Here is a 19,500-nt window from a genome sequence, read left to right as displayed (position 1 = left end):
AGTCTTCCCTCCTAATTAAATCCTCCATGTTAATAATGGAGATCGTTTTTCGTTTATAGATTTCAGATTTTAGATGTAATGCTATCGACAAAGAGTAATAATGATAATACATATGGATGCATCCAAGGAAAAGGCAGTGTGATCGAGAAGCTTTTGCTTGAAGGTTTACTTACATCATGCTGTGATACATTTCCTTCACGCCAAGGCCTTCTTCTTCCTCAGCTGTCACACTGCCATCATTAAAATGCAAAACTCGAGAGAGAACACGCGGTTTTCACGTTTTCAACATGGTAGATTTGATTGCGAGTTTGAAGATAACAAAAGAAAGCTATGATAAATGCGTTTGGTACCATGTGGATTACATATTTTAAAGAGAGCCAAAGACATGTCCTCAAAACTCGAGGCTGTTGTTTCTTACAGATCACGGAAAGGATAAACACTATAGCAATTATATGAACAGCAGTAACTTTTACAATTATTGGGAAACAATGTGACAGGATTTAACCAAACATCACAAGCACATGGTACTCATCAGGGGGGGCATAATAAAGGAGCAGACGATTTAATATCATGAAGAAAGGACCACAATAACTGTGGCTATGATCTCAGACTTAAAAAGGTGAGTGCAAATAACATAGTTCAGTCACATGATCACAAGAACAGAGAATCAAGCTGGCAAATAAGAAAGCACTAGTTTTCAATCTTGCAGGTACAACAAAAAAGAGCACTAGAAAAGAAGGTATGCATTTTGCTCTTGGATGCACAAGATTCCACAAAAAATGCTAATTCACAAGGCATAATGCGGAGAACAGAAGAATGAGATATCGGGAAAATGCTAACCATCTAAAAAATGAGACTCGAGGAAATTGTTTCCACACCGTTAGCTTCCCTGTACAGTTGGGAGGGAATATGTAAAGAAACCTATCTTATGAAAACAAAGCTAGAAGAATGACGACTTCATGCACGCACCATTTCACTAAGGGATGCAGAGTAATGATCCCCAGCATAGGATGCCAGCTGTTCGGATTACAAGGACCAAATCGGTCAATCCTCTATGTACAAATCATAATTAGACAGCCACCTTGTCACCAATCAAGCAGATCTACACACAACACCATATCCTTCTTCTGGGTGGGAAACCTCAATTTCCAAACTTGAATGTACGCCACGGAAAATAGACCACCTTGACCGCCCATTTAGCCGTCAATTAATTACCCCAAAAGGTAGCAAACTCTGCGTCCAAGAAGGTGACAGCCAAATCACTTGGGATGCATCATCTTCTGCAGATGTCAGAATCCTTAGTTCTGACAAGATCCAAGAGCAAAACCAGTGTATGGAGGAGAATACTGTCAATCGATCTCTCCCTCCTCGACATCATTTACAGGAGCACTTTTATGTTCAACCTCTTCCTCTTCTTCATCATCCACTTTCATGAATAGCCCGAGTCGCTCTAAAGGGTTACTCCCCCCAAGTCTGAAACCTCCTATGCCATCCAGAGAATAACCTGTGTGCTTCTCATTTTCAGCTGGAACTGTCCCGAACATTTCCAGATCTTTAAGAATCCGACAGTCTTCATTGATGTCCACTGTCTTCTCAATCTGCAATGACATTAGAAAAACTATGGTTAATAAAAACATACGATAAAGGACACTCGAAGAATCTTACCAAACATACACAAGTACTTGCCTTCAACAATGCCTGACGTGCTGCTTCTCTCTCAAGCTCTATTTTGCGCTTAGATTCAGCCGCAGCTGCAGCTTCAGCTCGTTTACGAGCATCCTCAGCAGCCTTAGCTTCTGCTTGAAGCCGCGCTTTCTCTATTCCAGTAGAGAACAAAAGTTCCTTAACAAAATGAACTTCAGTAACTGGTGCAAAGATATCATCGGTGATAATCATTATTACCTTCCCTTAGCTGACGCTCAATTTCCTCCCTCTCACGCTGCAGTTTTTCAGGATCCCCCTTATCACACTGAGCAGCAATATATATGACCAGTCAGGATTATGATGGTCACCCGCTACATGCATAAGAGCAGAAGTACTGAAATTGCAGCAGATTAGCCTCTGTTCAACTAACCTGACCAAGAGTTTTCTCCCGAGCTTTCACAATAGTATCAGCGAAACGACTCCTCAGTAAAGCAGCTCTATATAGCTTTTCCGGGGAGACTTTTCTCTCAGATGGTGTATGATCCCCTAAAATTTATAGGGGGGGAGATAAGCCAATCCATGCAAATAAAAAGCTTAGGACCCTAGGTAGTATATTTCTTCTTAGAAATTCATGCTTACCCTCTTCACATTCGTCAGATCCAACCAATAAGGGTTTAGGATCAGCATCCTTCTCTGAGAAATTCAACCCATTCGAAGGTCCTGCAAGTTGCCAATAGTTAAGTTATAGGACTGTTCAATGCAACTAAAAATACCTTGATTTTCTTTCCTTTCAAACCAACAGTTTCTAATATCAGAAACTCACGGTTCACATCAAATGGGTTCATTACATCACTTTTCTCTTGATCAGAACCTGCCTTATTTCCAGAATTTTTCTGATAGAGGACAGGAATAAAAAATTTCAGTCCTTAACTCTTTTTCTCAGAAGAACACATTTCTAAACAGTGCAAAAAAAAGAGAGCACTCAACGAAGAGGGGAAATTAGTTCTAGAGACACTATATTCATGGTCCAGAAAGCAAAGTTTGGAACATACCTTAGCATTCTTCGGAATAGTAACTTCATCCTCCGATTCGCTCTCGCTAGAACTATCGGAGTCTAAATACATGAAAAAATAAAGTTTAGGATCAACTATAATTGTCAAAAAAAAAGGAACTACTAAACGCATATGTAAGGCTACTAAAATGTACAAATAATTCAGAAGGCCAATGTTATTGAAAGCGCTTGCAGCACTTAGGTAAGCACTTAAGCAAAATAAGATATTTACCTTACAAAAATTGTAAAAAAATCTAAGCATAAAGATAATCATTGTAAAAATTTCAATCAAAACATGAGTTTTACATCATTAACTAGCCATCTCTAGATCACTCAATTAACAAAAATAACAATAAACACAATTTATTTATAAATCATTAAAAAAACACATTAATCCAAGAGCTCTAGTTAATGTAGAGCAGAAACATATTCTAGAAGAGTTTATTCTAGCCTAGAAACTCTATGAGTTGTGCAGAAAGATAAAAGAGTCATTTGGTCTTCCTAGGTATTAACCTTGGGATCCAACTTTTGTATTAACTGCTCCTTTTTTTTCTTCTCAACTGTGTGATAAGTTTTTTAAAGCTATTTATGTCTTCTAGAAGTTACATTTTGAGTTTCCAAAAGGCATACGCGTTCCCTAGAAGTCAAAGAAGGAAGCCTAGAAGGTTCCTCTTGGGAATCATTATCTTCATTGATTGTACTAAGGCTACTAAACCCTATAAATAGTGGATCTTGTCAATGGATGAAACAAATTAGATTTAAATGAAGAAAGTTGCATCTGCTCTCTTCTAGACTCTTACTCTCCTCTTTAATCTCACTCCTCTCTTACGTTCTTGCTCTCTCTCTACTTCTCTTTTTGTTCTATATTAGTTGGTAAGAGCCTAATAAGAAACCCGATATCCTTGCACCTCCAATGTCAACCCCTTGCATGTGGAGTTGGACTTTGGGGTGACTATCCCTACAGAATTTTATGCTTGGTAATTTTTGAAAACTTCACATGTATTTGTCAGGAAAAAAGTATATTTCGTTATATGGTGGCTTTCATCACTTCTTCCCCCATTTTCACCCCTTTTTTTATATATCACATTCTCTCTCTCCCCCCCCCCTTTAACCATGGTACCATTAAAATTTAAAACCTTCAAAGTTGTCACCCACCCAAAAAAAAGTGAGAAAAAATTGTAAGAACCACTTGGATCATTACACCTCTACCTTGTAGCAGTTAACAACATCATTAACAAAAGACAATTTGTCAATAGCATAAAAATCATAGCTAGGCGAGGTAGAAATCAACCCAATCTTGATGATTCCCAAATCTAACAGAGTGAGGTAGACACCCTTAGGACCAAACAAGCAGATCACAATACAACGTTAGATCACAACACAATGTTGAACAAGTTATCTGACCAACTGACCTAAGTCCTCAATCTTGAAAAGTGACCCATGAATGAGGAGGTTGATGAGTCGATTAGGCAATATAACCATTCTCCACAATCCATAACTATAAATCAAGTTATTTTGTTTACTCCCCAAGCTCCACTTTGAACGAATCCTAGATTTACCCTATGGATCACCTGTTCACAACTATGCTCCAACAATTCTCGAAGATCAAACTTTTGACCTTAATGATAAATTCATATACCCTGCTAGAAATCCATAAACCCAAGTAATGGGCCAACAAGTTCAATTTGCTAACAACCTAGGGGAAATGGCTAGAAGAGTTAAAGTGCATGTGCCAAACTTTAATAATAGGTTTGACCCAAATGTCTCTATTGACTAGTTAGATAATATGAATGACTACTTTGAGTGGTACCGAATGATTGAAATTGAATATGAGGTTTGCAAAAATAAAACTAATAGGGTCTTCTATGAAGTATTGATAACATGTCCAACATAGTCTTGAACACTTTCGTAAGTCTCTCATCACTTGACGGAAAGTCACGAAACAAAACTTATGAAAATTATTTGCCAACTACTTTTAGAGAGAATTATTTGTCAACCTACTTTCGAAGCCGACTGATCGAACAATTGTTAAACCATAAGCAGTTGAGTTATAGTGTGGATAAATATTTGGCTCGATTTAAGTAACTTTTACTTAGGTGTGAAATTGATGAGGACCAAATCATCACTGTCCAAAACTTTATTAACAAGTTAACACTTGACATCTAACGAAAAGTCTCACTTAGTTTTCCTGACATATAAGAAGTTTCTCGACGAGTCATTAAGACTGAGAAGAAACTTCAACAATATCCAACTTGTCAAGCATCTTCTCAATCTTTCAACAATGTAACCAATTCTCAATCAACCTAAAGTGGTGGCTTTGTCAAACCAAAAATCCCCATGACCAGCAACACCCCTAGCCTAATCATGATTCATCCAACTTGTTCGATCACTTGATTCTCAAATTGGTTCATGTTCAATTTGATGTCACTACTACCATAATAAAGGTCATATTGTCTCTCATTGTCCCAAACGTACGCTTACCTTAAAACAAGAACCAAAGGATCAAATTGAAGTAGGCCAAGTAGTTGAACTCGAAACCTACTTGGCTGATAAAAACAAAATAGAACTTGATAACCATGTCAATGTTACCTGCATCATTCTCTCTATTGGTAGTGTATCTAACGAATGGAAGAGGACAAGTATCTTCTATACTTTTATCCAAAGCAAGAGAGAACATGCAAGTTGGTTATACATGGGGGTAGTAGTCTCAAAAGAGTTTAAACTTTAAGGTAGAGTCAAATCAGAAGACATTCAAGGTAGTCTGGGTTGACAAAACCACCTTGCCCATGATTAAGAGTTGCCTGGTACCAATCAAAACAGGCAATTACCAGGATAGGATTTATTGCGATGTTCTATTAGATGGATGTTGCCCTCATCTTTCTAGGTCGGCCTTGGCTGTATAACCTTGATATTATCAATCATGGGAGAAGAATCACATGTGTCTTTTGGTATAAAGGTAAAAACATATCCTGCAACCAATGAAACAAAAAAAAAAGGGCAATCAGGAACTCTCAAGTCCCTTCCACAAGCCCCAACCACCAAGGAACTCCACTTACTAGGTCCTAAGTCTTTTTGTAAGACCATCATTGCTATAGATATTCCTAGCCCTTACACTACTCCTGACCTAACTCCTGAGGTTAAATCCTTGTTAGATAAATTTTCTGATGTAATACATTCGGAATTACCTAGTGAATTATCACCCTTATGGGAAATCCAACATGTTATTAACCTTATCCCAAGATCATAGCTCCCGAATCTCCCACATTAGAGGATGAATCAACAAAATATCATCAATCAGCTAGCCTAGAAACGAGAAGTTGTGGAAAAATGAAGAGTCTTTTGGTCTTTCTGGGTTTTAACCTTGGGACCTTCCTTTCATATTCAGTGCACTTTTTCTTGTCTTCTCGGCTCTGATAAATTTTGTAAAACTATTTAGGCCTCCTATAAGACATGGGTTTCCAGGCAGCCTAGAAGGTTACCCTTGAGCATCATTATCTTCATTGATTGTACTAAAACTCCTCAAATCCTATAAATAGTGGAGCTTGTCAATGGATGAAACAGTTCAGATTTGAATGAAGAAAACTTGCATCTTCTCTCTTCTAATCTCTTACTCCCCTCTCTAATCTTACTCTTCTCTCTCTCTCTCTCTCTCTCTCTCTCTCTCTCTCTACTTCTCTTTTTGTTCTACATCACACACCCCTCCAAAATGCCTTATCAATTAAATGATATGCATCATTTAGCTCTACATGTTCCAACATGCTTGGTGTTTAAAGAAAAAACAATTTGAATTAGAAGAAAAAGTAAAGAAGTTCACAAAATATTTTGAACTAGACCAGTTTTAGCATCTGGTTTATATTCCCAAAACAGAAGCTTCTATTGGAATTTCAAGTGGAGACGAGACGGGGACATGTGAGATGGAGTGACAAAGAAGACATACCTGGTAAACAATGTTGGCAGCAGAACAGCATCAAAGAAGAAGCATGGTGGCGTTAAATAGCGAGAGATAAGGAGCAAGAGGGAAAAGTACTGGAAGAAGGGAAGTGGAGCTAGTATAGAGCCAATAACTAGTTCCCACAAAACTTGAATATCTTAATAAATGGATGTTGAAATGGATCAACACAGAAATTATCTGATGATGCACATTTCATGCACAAATCCTTCTCTGAGATGTTCATATAATAGTAACTAGAAAATTGAAATCAGAGAGTGCATTATGTTAGGGGTCTTTGAGTTCATAATTTTTTTGTCAATAATGGTGGCATCAATGGAGTTTCAGTTCCTCACATAATGCTTCACTTTGTTGTCAATAATCTTATGAGGCCTGCAAGTTCCTAAGGTTGGCAACTCCTAGAAATAGTGATTAACAATTTAAATGATTGTTATTTTTCATTTTGATTAGGGACAATGATTGTTATTTTTCATTGTTATTGTCATTTTTCATTTTTCATTTTGATTTGGTAACTCCTAGAAATAGTTATTTTTCATTTTGATTAGGGCCAAAAGGCTCCAAGTCCAAGGCCATCAAACTCAGCCTAAAAAAGTGAGTCATCCACCTTAACTGAAGGGAAAATGGGGAACCAAAACCTTGCACTAAAGAAGAGAAATGTTCTACCATCAAAAACAAAATATGATGGCTTCAGGTGAGAATTTTCAAAATATTAGTCATGTTATTTATAGCCATTAAAACAACTTCAGTTCTCTAAAGTATCAAGAATATTAGGCAAAGCAAATCACTACAGAAGCACTAGCTCTTCCAAAAGACCAAGGAAACCACAAATGGTGCTCATCACCTCATCAATTATAATAAATGAACGATGAACGGAGGCTGATCTGTATATTTAAAAATGCAAACTAATGTAAGTATTATGGACAGTGACGACAATGAAGCACTATGTTAGCAGACATATCAATCGCAAGAACCAATTCCACAATTCAAGCAACTCATCAAACCTTACAGGCAGGAAAAGAAATAATGAGAACTAACCCCCCGTTGTTTATATCTTTGTTTACATAACATCCAACCCACATCTAATCCACAACTGAAGCCAGAAATGCATCACACAAAAAGGGTTGAGGATGGGAAAAAATAAAATGTGGAAGGAAATAGCGTACTTAGCTTACGCATAACTCTAAATCCACAAGCCATGGCCCTAAAAAAAATGACCCAAAAATTGTCTAATGTATTCAGAAGCCACAAACCATCATAAACACTTCCAAGTTACATGAAGATCTACACCTATATAAATCCACCACCAACAACCCCTTCCCCCCTCCCAAAAAAAAAAAAAACACCCATTCCGCTCCTCTTCTCTCCTAACAGCCAGACCGACATACTGGCATGACTGCTTAAAATAAAAACAAGAGCAAATGGATAAAAAATGTATGCATAAACTATAATGCATGCAAAGAAATACACACCACTGGAAGAACCTGAATCACTACTTGAATTGCTTGAACTGCTACAATTGACATTTGTTGCCTTTGTGTCCATTTGAATCTCCAGAGTAGGGTAGCTAGACATGGGAGGATCGTCACCACATATATCTACTTCCTCGTCAGCAAGATCATTGCCTGCAAATGAACAGGAAGGCACAAGACTAATTTTCTGACTTATTATAACTACACTTGTTCTTCAAAATACCATATACACAACGAGGGCAAACCTTTGCAAGGATGCAACTGTGAAGTGCTAACACCATTTTCATTCACTTGCTCGGCCTGGTGTCTCATTTCTCTCTCTTGCATATGGCTATCCAGAAGGTTCTGCAACTCAAAGAGTGTGTCATCGGCAAAAGATTCAATATCTATCTCTATTTCATCACTGCTTTGGTTTACATTGCCACTCCGTCGTCTCAGAAAATCAATAATGTGATCTGGTAGATCTGCCAAAAGCGACTCCAACAGTCTGGTCAGACTTTGTTTCTCCTCGTCCGTCATCTTGGGTTTTGTCCTCTTAGGCACAGGATTATTGTCGTCAGTAGGAGGCATTTTCCTCTTGCTGGAGGAAAACTCAGGCTTAACAACCTGAAATTCTTTCTTAATAACAGCATCCGCTGCAGCTAACTTTTTCTCTATGGTTTTCCACCGAGTTTCAAAGAACTTGCTGAGCTTATTTGCCATGATATGAACGCTATTACTAGGTGGGTTATAGGTCATTGCATTTGTGAAAGTGAGCCTCACATCTGCAGCAAAGCCCTGTGGGCTGGGATAGGCATCTGAGGATAATTTAGTGCTGATGGTGCCAAAGTCCATTGGATGCTTAATGACAGTGGAGTAATCTGGAATGTTCAGCTTCTCTACATCTACTGGTTCATTGAAGACCCAAGCATAGTGGTGTGTCATCAATCGACTGAGGAGCACCTCACATTCTTTCATCAACACTAAATTTGAATCGGTCACAGGAGGTGGAGGCACATTCGTTTTTGAAGACTCAAACCTTCCTGATATCCCACGCCTCATTTGGGAACCACTCCGCTGATCATGTTTTTTCTCACTGACATTAAACGAAGATGATGTGGTAATGCCAAGGGATGTCACACTCCTAGAAAACAGTTGCTTCTGAAACAACTGAATCTGTCCTAGCTCTGATCTTAGTCTCATTTTCACTTCTTCTCTCTGAGAACTAGACATCTTTGACAGGGAAATCACCTGCACTGGGACACCAAAATCATTGCATCTGGCCACATTTGCATTTACGCACTTCTTCCTCTTTGGAGCACTAGAATTATCCGAGGAGTCAACGTGTATTGCAATGCCAAAACCTTCTGATTCATTAATCTTCTCAGAGTTATGCTGGTAGTCATTGATGGAAACAGAACGATATCCTTGAGATAATTTCTGTTTTCTCCCCTTCGTAGCAAAAGAAAGATCATGTGAACTTCTCTTCATCTGTTTCTCTTTGGTGTACTCTAAAAGAACTGTAGGTGCCATACGGTAAATCCAAGACAACTGTTCACATCAGTCATTCAAAAAGATCACAAAAGATTATCCATTTTGCAATGAATGCAATCTATTTGCTGAAAATAATTTGGTCGTCTTTTCCTTTTGCAGTTCACTAAAAAAAAAAAATCAACAGGATGAGTGCATCTTTGTTCTCAGTCGTCAGCTGGGAGAAATATACAAGGTATCAGATTGCTCTTAATCATCCGATGTTTACATTCAAATATGCACAAATGAATCAAGTAACTATCACAACTAACCCTCAAATCCAAGCTTGCTGCCCAAGAAAATGTCAAAATCCTGATTTAAAAAATTTTATGCTTTACCAATCCACTCTCACAAGCAAAAGTCAATCTATAAATCCCTAAATACCTCAGAATCGCACCACGAGTTATCAAAGATCAAAATCCTAACTTACACAAAATTCTACCCTTCAGCAATGGAACTTTACCAGCAAAAGCTAATCGAAGCCTCTCCCAAAACCAGAAGCCAAACCCCAAATATACTTCTAAATCGTGGGAAAAATCCCCCCTACAAAATCGACCCAAACCTCAAAAGCACATCAATCAAAAGAAACCCTAAAACATAATTAGGTGCCGGGATCCAAAAAACCCGGTATCTCGATATCCGAATCCAATTTCGTCTATCCAAATCCAAACATGAGAAGGTACGAAAGCCCAGCCATATTCATCCACGAAACAGCAGGAAGCAAAACCTAAATCATTAAAGACCCAAAGCAATAGCAAATTCCAAAACCTGAATCGAAGGACGGAGCCACCGGGGGGGCCCTCTCAAGAAAAACCCTAGAAATCGAACGGCCCCTCTCTTTCCTCGCTTCGCGCCCGCCCCTTGGCCTCTCGCCTCTCCTTCTCCTCGACAACACGCGCCCACACGCGATCTCCCGAAGCCCAGCGACGGATAGAGCGAACAGCGACCGGATCCGAAAGCCATCGCCTGACCTATTTATAGGACCCGCGGGGTCGTCCTGGTCGGTGCTAGGAGACATCTGGACCGTTATTTAATCCGATCCGACGGTAAGAATAAGGTCTCCTGGTGTACGTCCATCTATTTCCGATGGACGGCCGTGATCCGATTCAGCGTCGGCTTCGCCGTTCAACCTGCGGAATCGACGTCGATGATTTGGCTACAAAGGTCACTAAAACCAGCACGTTTCTTTTGACTTAGACTTCTCTCGGCCTTCAGATTCCAAGCAAAAGACTCTGTAAATTGTTTTCTGCACTCCTTGCTCTGAAGCGACACGTGGGTGCGATCTGTGAGGTGTACGCATCCTATCGAGTTGTTTAAATTGTACTAGATGTGGCGCATCGTCCCAATCCCGAGCTGCAAATTCGGTGGGTCGGCCCGAACGGACCGAATCCGAATTGGGTTGGACCCGATTCAACCCGATCAGACTCGATCTCCGCTCCATCTTTATAATGCACCAACGAAGTTGATGTCTCCTCCGGAGATGCCTTTCGAATTATTGTAAATCAAAAAAATAATTCTAAAATAAAATCTTGAATTATTAAAAACTTGAATAATTAGTGTATCAAATATGTAATTAATTATCAACCGAATCACATATGTAATTATTTTCGGCCTCACTATACTAAAGATGTGAGAAGCCTTCCATAATGGATATTATGTGCATGTCAACAAACGCCACCCAGCGTTACTCCTTCAAATGCAAGCTTGGCCCCCACCAATGCTTCTTAGATGCTGTCTCGGCCGCAGCTTTCCTACGCATATTCTCTTCTAAGCAACGTTCAGAATGCGAACTCACGTAGAATCATTAGCAACGTTTCGTCAGCCCTGGTGGGCCCCGGGGAACTCATCCAATGGTTGCCCGGGTTTCTTATTTTGGAGGTGCGGCGTCGTAGTCGAGTGCGGCTTAATCAAATCATAGGCCGTTCATAAAATTACCCCTGGCATTACAATAAACCCCCAAATTGCCGCATCAATGAGAGGTTAATTATAGTTCTATGGTTAAGACTACCCGCCAAAGTAGAGTCCATTAACAATATAAATATGGTTAATTAAATGCTAATCAACCAAAGTGAGGTTGCATGTGTTGATTAAGGACTACTAAGGTTCCGAATTAAGACTATCGCTGCCAAATTGAAAGTACAAAGGCAAATAATTTCAACAATTATGTCATCCAAATTACACACCAAAAAATATATTTTCTTGCACGTGACATAAAATAATTGGTTTCACGTGTTAATTGAGGACTGATTGGCTTCCAAATTAAGACCAATACTACTTACTATGTATGTGTGTTGGAATTCTAATCGATACCAAATTAACAATTGGAAAAGTTGTGATTGCACGCACAAATTATGCAGAAAAAATTATCTTTTTTGCCACGTGGCATAGATTAATTGGTTTGTCTGTGTTAATTAGGTACTAATTGAGTTCCAAATCAAGACAGAATGATCTTTCTGCTTCCATGTATGTATGTGGAATTCTAATCTAACCCAAATTCAAGCACTAAACAGTGTGATTGCACGAATTATAAATGCCAAAATATATTAAAATAATAATTATTATTATTATTATGGATAGATTGGTTTCATGAGTTAATTAAGTGCTAATCGAGTTCCATCATTAATCCTCTTATATTAAATCCATTCTAATTCCGGTCCTGTAGTGGCATTCCAGTAATTTTGTGCCAATTATCTAAACGAGTAGAAGTAGTTGTTGCAGCAACAGCAGCTGTGAGAAGAGTGTGGCAACGAAACCGTGGAAACAGTTAAGGAGATCGAAGGAAGAGAAGCCCTAACGAGATCGGTGAGCGCTCTTCTTCCTCCGCTCCTCCTCTTCCTTCGATCCCTGCCAAAATCCGTGCAAATTCCCCTACGCGCGACTCACCCCGACCTGCGAATCCAGGAGAACTGGGGCCCTTCCTTCTGCGATCGGGTTTCCCGCTCGATTCCGGCGTCAATCTCTGAATGCTGCTTGTCCGTGCCACGAATTCGAGCTGAACGGGAGCGGTGACGCGCAAAGGCGCCAGCTTTTGCGCGTAGCCTCGCGGTTGGTGGAGAAACCCTAGGTGGAGGGGGGACAGATCGGAGGTAGTAGGAGCTTTGGGAGGTACGAAATCATGACATGTGGGATCTCTCGCGAGGGGACTCTGTAGTTTGTTTGAGATTCCTAGTTTTGTCCTGAATTGTTGCGGAAAGCTTGGATTTTTACCTAGAATGTCTGTCTGGTGCTTGATATCGGGCAGTCCTCTATCAGAATTCTGCAAGTTTGATGTGCTCTTGCTTCGATTTTGATGGTTTGCCACTTTGCTTGCTGACCAGTTTCCACTATTACGTGGCATTGTGTGTTAGAACGTAGAGAATAGTTAAGAACACGGCTGAAGCTGCCGACTGTTTCTAATTTGTTGTTTTCTGCATCAAAGAAGGTTTTGTTTGTTTTTTCTGCTCATTTTTAACGTTAGCATTTGCAAATTCTGTGTGATAGGCTGTTGCAGTGACATCGGCATCTAATCCTTCTGTATGGAAGGTTCTATGCTATTGGATTTTTTGGCATATGACAACCCGCATCGCCGAGCAAGGAGCCGGAAGGAATCTTGTCTGTAAGGAATACTGAAGGTGTGAAAGATGCCTCCTTCGCCCTCATCGAGGCGCTTTCCTGTGAGGGAGATACGGACGGAGGGTTTCCACACGAGGGGCCGCAGTTTAGAGAGTAAATTTCCACTGAGGGCCAAGGATGATGATCTTGTCCTGTTCAACGAGATGCAGAACCGTGAGAGGGACAACTTCTTGCTGCACTCTTCTGATGATTTTGATGATTCTATATGTAATGCCTCAACTCCACCCTTGCTTTTTGTTCTGTAGGTTTTCTTTATTTTGCATTCTTGTTCAGTTTTCTAAAACTGGCTTTCAACCGATCTCTTTTTTTAATGTCATCAGCAAAATTAAAATATTTTCCAAATTTCAAGCTTGGGATCACCATTCCAGCTCAAGGAGAGAGCAGTGATCTGCTCAATGCAGATGGCGAGAAACATGACTATGACTGGTAAGTTCCCCATATAAGAGAATCTGCATATTGATAACTCCATAGAAATTATTTTCTCCTCATTTTAAGTCCTTGTGAGGCACTTGGGTCTATTTCTATGTTTGTGCAAACTTTAATTGTATTATCAAGTGCCAGTACCTTAACAGCCAAATATTGAACCTGTTATAACTTCTCATGCTACTCTCTTCCTTTTTTAGTTTGATTATGTTGTATTCACTCAGCAATGCACAACACTTTTAATCATTGTTTGTGGTTTAGCCATGTGAAGTAATGACTAATTAATTTCTTGTTACCAAGCAGGTTGTTGACTCCTCCTGAGACCCCCCTATTTCCTTCGTTGGATGATGATGAGCCTCAACCTACTAATGTGTCCAGAGGCAGGATAAGAAGTCAACCCATTTCAATCTCAAGAACATCCACGGTATAACTCCCTTTTGTGACATTGATCTTGCATGTGTAACCAGTTTTTCCTTCACATTTCCCCTCTTTTGCTAGCAATGTCTTTGATATCTTTTTATGTGGTCACAGAGTGAGAAGACTTCGAGGACAAATAGGAGCAGCGCAAGTCCATGTCGATTAAGTTCATCTCCAACATCTAGTAGCAGTGTAACTCATTCACGAACTAGACCATCTTCAGTTCCCCGCTCTAGCCCACTTCCTGTTCCACGATCAGCAACACCCTCACGAAGACCTTCCACTCCTCCAGCCAAGCCTTCACCACTGACTCAAAGGTCTTCGACTCCCACGGTACGGAGGATGAGTACTGGGTCCACTGGGCCGGCATACTCTTCTGCAAGGGGAACATCCCCTGTAAGGACAAATCGTGGCAATTCTTCCTCACCGAAATTGCGAGGTTGGCAATCAAATCTTCCTGGATTCTCCACAGATGCACCACCAAACCTTCGAACTTCTCTAACAGATCGGTCAACATCACGTGTACGGGGTTTGTCTCCTGCATCTACAAATGGAACAGGTTCATCAAAATTTAGAAGGCAGTCAATATCACCATCTGCTTCAAGAAGTGCCAGCTCATCACAAAATAGTGAACGGAACCCCTTTAGCTCTATTAGTAAGCCATCTGTGTCAACTTCTTGCGATGATGATACTGATTCACATGCTTCTGTGGGAGTTTCTCCTATTGCTACTACAAGAAAATATGGTGCTTTTGCAAACAGCAGAGGTGTAATGTTCTCCAAAAAATCTTCCAGATCTTCATCTGCGAGTTCTGTACCAAAAAGATCCTTTGATTCTGCACTTAGACAGATGGTAAGGTATCAATTGTTGCTTTTTTCTTTCTTTCAATTTTTTTGTTACATTTTTCACAAAGTAGCATTGGCGTGCTGCATTAGGTACATGAATTCTGTAGCAGTACAGTATAAGGTTAGTGATGAGCCAAAAGGTACCATACATCTCATCACTAACCCCAGTTTTATCAACTTTGGCTTCTGTAGTAGCTGCATTGGTCCTTGGGTCACTTGTATTCTTCACAAACCTGCTTGCTTGCCAATCATCTCCATGTGGAGATGATGGGAGAAGAAGGACAGGAAAAATAGTGAAGAACTTAAGGAGGCTTCTATCTCTAGGGAAAAGTATCATAAATATCCCTATGTAACATCAAAACATAAAAACTATTCCTCCTTATGTCAGGGTAACATACACATCCCTGCAAAAATAAAAAAAAAGTGCCAAACATATCCCTCTTGTCATCCCCATTAACCTGCATCAATTTGAATGCTGGTGTACCAAATTTGTTCGTCAATTGCTCTGTATCGGGCGATTATCTTTTTAATCATAAGTTGCTGCTATAGTTGCAAAACAATAGCTAAATTTTTACCCTTGTGGTTTTGTACCTTATTATTCTTACTTAACAGGTTCTTAACCATAATCATAATTTCTAGAACGTCCTCTGTGTTTATGTTGCCAACCTTAGGGATCTCCAGATCTTGGAAGAGAACAGACAAAAACTGAAGAATTCATGATGCGAGGGACTGAAATTCTCTTCAGGATGCAAGCTACAAGAATTTATGGATCTGATGACAAACAGAATATACAATTACTGATTTGCATTTTCTACTTACTATCATATGAACAGTTTGCCTGTGAATGATTTACGCATGAGCTGTCGCACCATCAGATAATTTCCGTAATAACCCATATGGCAGTTACTAGGAATTATATTGAACATTCATCAATGAGATATTTAAAATATTATTATGCTTCTTAAAATTAACAGTCTTCACTTACCAAGTAATCTGGAGTAGTTTTATGAGAATTAGTCACATTCCACATAAGCTAAAACCAATTTATCAGGATGAAATCTGTCTCAACATTCTTATTTAGCATTCCGAATTTTATTAATATATTTTCCATTTAGCTGATTATTCTAATGCTTTTCCTCTACTGAAATTCTTACACAATCTCCCTGTGTGTAAAGCTTGTCCAGCAATTGCATAGATAGCAACCTTGCATGAATTGTATTCTTGTTTTTTAAAGATATCTAAACATGAAGCTAAAGAGGTGTCTGCTAATGCACGTTTATCTATTTCAAGAAATGGAAATTATCATATGTTTTGATTGCTTATGAACTTTTGAAAGCTTGGTACATTACTTAATATCTTCTCGATGTTTGCTTGTTTGTCTTAACTTGATGAGAATTACAACTACTTCGTTATATTCACTTGGTGTTGATTCTTCTGTCAACCATACTCTTTGCACTTACTGAAGTTTCTATTTATTCTAATAATCTGTAGGATCATCATAAAGCTCCTCAAGACATGTTCAGGCCATTGTTATCGAGTGTTCCTGCCAGCACGTTTTTTGTTGGGAAAACAACCAATGTGCATAGACCTATGTTCTCTCGGTATTCTTCACTTACAACTAGCAGCAATACAAGCTCTGAACATGGTGCCAGCGTTGTCCCTGATTTGGAGGACAATGACCATGACCGGAGCATTCTTACTGGTGAATTGGAGAAGACACAAGATCCTTCATTCCAGGAGGAAGTGTTTATCTTAGATGAGATAAGTGAACACATTGGCAATGACACTTGTTCTGCAAAACTTCAAAGTGGTAATGAGATTTCTGATTCAAGTGTGCGCAATAAAATTAACACCAAGTTGGACCATTCTTCAGGCAATGATAGTGATTCACTAAATACGGCAGTTGCTTGTCGAGGTTCACATGGTGCTGAATGTTCCAAGATTGATTCTAATGAAACAATGAGTATTTGCTTGAAATGTGATAGACACTTCGTGGTCACAGATGTAGATGTGGATGTTTGTGAAGAATGTTCTGGAACATATGGATCGATTGGTTCAGAAGAACCTCGGACTATACGAGTTGGAAACCAGAGTGATAGAAATGACACAATGGACCCCAAGGTGCAACCCCAAATAGAAATACCTGAACTGACTGAGATTAGAACTGGCATTGAGCCTTGCCAACATGAGCAAAGCAGTGAAGAAGTAAGTCATATCTCTGTGGACAGTGGATTATTTCTGTTGGCGAATGATAAGAGGGATGAAAACCTTTCTGAACAGGAAGTCCTTATACCAGCTGAATTGTATGCTCCAGAATCTAGTAGCAACTATGAATCTCAACAATCACAGCCAACTCCCAGTCAAATTGACCAGGTTGACAATTCTGAAAGCACAGGCATAGCAGTAGTTTTGATGAACAAGTCAAGCAGCAGAAAGTGGCCTGTCGTGCAAGGGAAGGCCTTTTCTGCTGCAAATATATTTCTCGCTGAGTCTTCTCATGGAAGAGATAATATCAATGTCATGAAGCATAGCCTTGGAAGGGATAGTTCTTCTGCTTCTTCCTCTCTTGATATGGGATCACGTGGACAAACAGATGGCCACACTCTACGCCAATTAAGCAGCACAAAGTGTGAGACACAGGATGCGAGACGTGAAAGTCATACTGGCACCCAGGGCTGTGGTCCACATTCGAAAACTTCAAGTATTGCCATAGAAACACTGGTCCATTCCCAAATCGAAGCTGAAGAAGTTTCATGTAGTATTATTGGAGCTGTTGAGAGTGATGCCATAGAAAAGATACTATCGGATGCTCAAAATCCAGAGAGATCTTTTGGAGATAAAGATTTGAATGTGATGAAGCATACATCCACCGAGCAAGCTGTTGTAGGCATAAATGTGTCCGGCAATGATGATACCTCTTTGGCAACACGTGTCTTGCCATCACAATCAAGTCAGCATATTAGTCTTCAAATGTGTGATGATATAGTTGAGAGCAGTGACTCTTGTGAACATGCTAAAGAAGTACTTTCCGGTAACAGCAAGAGGAGTCCAGAAGTAGAGGCACCAATTGCCACCCCAGATTCATCTTCCATTGAAGGCAATCATACGCCGAGCGCTACTGGCTGTCAAGATGATGTTGCTGACGTCGCAACACATTGCTCATCTGTTGCGACATTAGACGAGCAAAATGATATGGTCGGTTTCCAGGATTTACATGATGATTGTACATCTCAAATGCCATACTCTGTGGAGGATTTCCAAGAAGATTCCATTTCCACATCAGACAAGGATGTGTTGATTTCTGAAGTGGAACCTAAAATTGCCGAGGACCCTTCTAGTGGTATGTCATTTAAGTTATTATTTGTCCTTTTATAATAAACTTTTATAGACAAATAAATTGGTCTTTACTTTTTGTATTTATAAGTAAAAACTTTATTTGTTACTGACCATGGACTCTCACAGAAGAACCAATCATAACGGTCGAAGCTCCAAGGAAAATTGTGCAAAGAAGTTTTACTCTGGAAGAAGCAACAGATACCATACTGTTCTGCAGTTCTATCGTCCATGATGTGGCTCACAAAGCTGCAACAATTGCGATGGAAAAGGAGTCGGCTCTATACGAGTCTTCTTATCGGGCAGTTACATTTATGGGAAATTCCGTTTCCAATAAGAAGGATTTGCAAAAGATGGCCACCAAAAACAATCACAGGTCACGAAAGATTAATCGAAAAAAATTGGCAGCCACCAACGAGATGCCGAGTGTGGAGGTGAGAGACAATGTCAAGAACTCGGAGTTGGCATCTTGCAACGCTGAGGCTTTACACACAGGTGAGAGTGTGAAGCCCCCAAAGTTGGAGTCCAAGTGCAACTGCACAGTGATGTAGTCCATGTTAAAGCTGCATTATTCATCGGATTCCTGGCATTATAGCCCTAGCATAAGTTTCTATATTCTTTTTTTTTTGGAGAATGAGGTGTTTATATTTTTTCTTTAGGAGTGTTAAGAACACCCCACAGATTCTTGTAAAAGATAAGCGTCTCCTTGGCATCAGGAATCAGAGGGTTTGTGGCAAGATGCTACCTTTTTTCTTGGTAGGGTGGTGTTTGATGATGTTGTTGTTTTCCTGTTTTCTTCAGGAATAATGTAACCTATGATATTCTTTTGTAAATTTTGTGCTTCTTTGTGGCTTCGATGGTCGGTGGTGAATAGTGAATGCCCTCTATTTTGTATTTTAATGCTTTCTCTTTCTTTTTTTTTTTCCTTTTTCCCCTCCTTTTGATGAGAGGGATTATTTATTTAATAAGAGTGCCAAACATTTTTTTTATTTTTAAATCCTCACGGTTACTACTTTCTGAATTTTTTGAGCGATTGTGGAATAATTTTGTTTGGCGATCAAATTTTGAAGAACAAATGATGTCACGATTATTCGAGAAATAACTATTTCGAATTTTCGATGACACGAATTGGATGAATCGGTGAGTCATTTACAGACTAATTTTCAAATTAGGCATCAATCTTCACGGAGGACGAACAATTGTGGTGGGATCCAAGAAACGACGGAAGAGTTACTGATTACTGCACCA

At 39.5% G+C, this 19,500-nt stretch overlaps 2 protein-coding genes across 7 annotated transcripts; one reads left to right on the top strand and one right to left on the bottom strand.

Annotated features, from left to right (window-relative positions):
- Positions 1–797: 797 nt before the first annotated feature.
- Positions 798–10,564, bottom strand: LOC103976576 (transcription factor GTE9). 4 transcript variants are annotated; one of them, XM_018822432.2, is made up of 10 exons: positions 10,391–10,564; positions 8,359–9,749; positions 8,114–8,266; positions 2,697–2,758; positions 2,468–2,537; positions 2,284–2,364; positions 2,075–2,190; positions 1,903–1,969; positions 1,687–1,817; positions 798–1,598 (listed from the first exon to the last, which is right to left on the bottom strand). In XM_018822432.2, the coding sequence occupies exons 2-10, from the start codon at positions 9,623–9,625 to the stop codon at positions 1,350–1,352; spliced, it is 2,196 nt and encodes a 731-aa protein (XP_018677977.2). In that variant the 5' UTR covers positions 9,626–9,749; positions 10,391–10,564; the 3' UTR covers positions 798–1,349. The 4 variants fall into 4 exon arrangements, with proteins under 4 accessions (XP_018677977.2, XP_009390112.2, XP_064953203.1 ...); XM_009391837.3 differs by having other exon boundaries at positions 8,359–9,643; XM_065097131.1 differs by having other exon boundaries at positions 8,359–9,612.
- Positions 10,565–12,318: 1,754 nt separating this feature from the next.
- On the top strand, positions 12,319–19,113 carry LOC135584676 (uncharacterized). 3 transcript variants are annotated; one of them, XM_065097128.1, is made up of 8 exons: positions 12,319–12,424; positions 12,524–12,727; positions 13,103–13,441; positions 13,555–13,660; positions 13,961–14,081; positions 14,189–14,926; positions 16,411–18,259; positions 18,382–19,113. In XM_065097128.1, the coding sequence occupies exons 3-8, from the start codon at positions 13,243–13,245 to the stop codon at positions 18,801–18,803; spliced, it is 3,435 nt and encodes a 1,144-aa protein (XP_064953200.1). In that variant the 5' UTR covers positions 12,319–12,424; positions 12,524–12,727; positions 13,103–13,242; the 3' UTR covers positions 18,804–19,113. The 3 variants fall into 3 exon arrangements, with proteins under 3 accessions (XP_064953200.1, XP_064953201.1, XP_064953202.1); XM_065097129.1 differs by lacking the exon at positions 12,524–12,727 and having other exon boundaries at positions 12,349–12,424; XM_065097130.1 differs by having other exon boundaries at positions 12,350–12,727; positions 18,385–19,113.
- The last annotated feature ends 387 nt before the right edge of the window (positions 19,114–19,500 follow it).

This window comes from Musa acuminata, chromosome BXJ2-2, assembly GCF_036884655.1.
Source record: "Musa acuminata AAA Group cultivar baxijiao chromosome BXJ2-2, Cavendish_Baxijiao_AAA, whole genome shotgun sequence".
Lineage (NCBI taxonomy): Eukaryota > Viridiplantae > Streptophyta > Magnoliopsida > Zingiberales > Musaceae > Musa > Musa acuminata.
The sequence above is the reverse complement of the archived record's forward strand: the minus strand, read 5'-3'. Positions and strand labels throughout refer to the sequence as shown.

What these genes read in the sequence shown, in the direction of transcription:
- LOC103976576 (XM_018822432.2), bottom strand. Translation starts at nt 9,625, where the DNA reads ATGGCACCTACAGTTCTTTTAGAGTACACCAAAGAGAAACAGATGAAG. An exon ending in CTATTCCGAAGAATGCTAAG is followed by an intron (nt 2,538 to 2,696) that starts GTATGTTCCAAA and finishes GTCCTCTATCAG; the next exon opens with AAAAATTCTGGAAATAAGGC. An exon ending in TGAGCGTCAGCTAAGGGAAG is followed by an intron (nt 1,818 to 1,902) that starts GTAATAATGATT and finishes CTACTGGAATAG; the next exon opens with AGAAAGCGCGGCTTCAAGCA.
- LOC135584676 (XM_065097128.1), top strand. Translation starts at nt 13,243, where the DNA reads ATGCCTCCTTCGCCCTCATCGAGGCGCTTTCCTGTGAGGGAGATACGG. An exon ending in CAATCTCAAGAACATCCACG is followed by an intron (nt 14,082 to 14,188) that starts GTATAACTCCCT and finishes ATGTGGTCACAG; the next exon opens with AGTGAGAAGACTTCGAGGAC. An exon ending in TGCCGAGGACCCTTCTAGTG is followed by an intron (nt 18,260 to 18,381) that starts GTATGTCATTTA and finishes GGACTCTCACAG; the next exon opens with AAGAACCAATCATAACGGTC.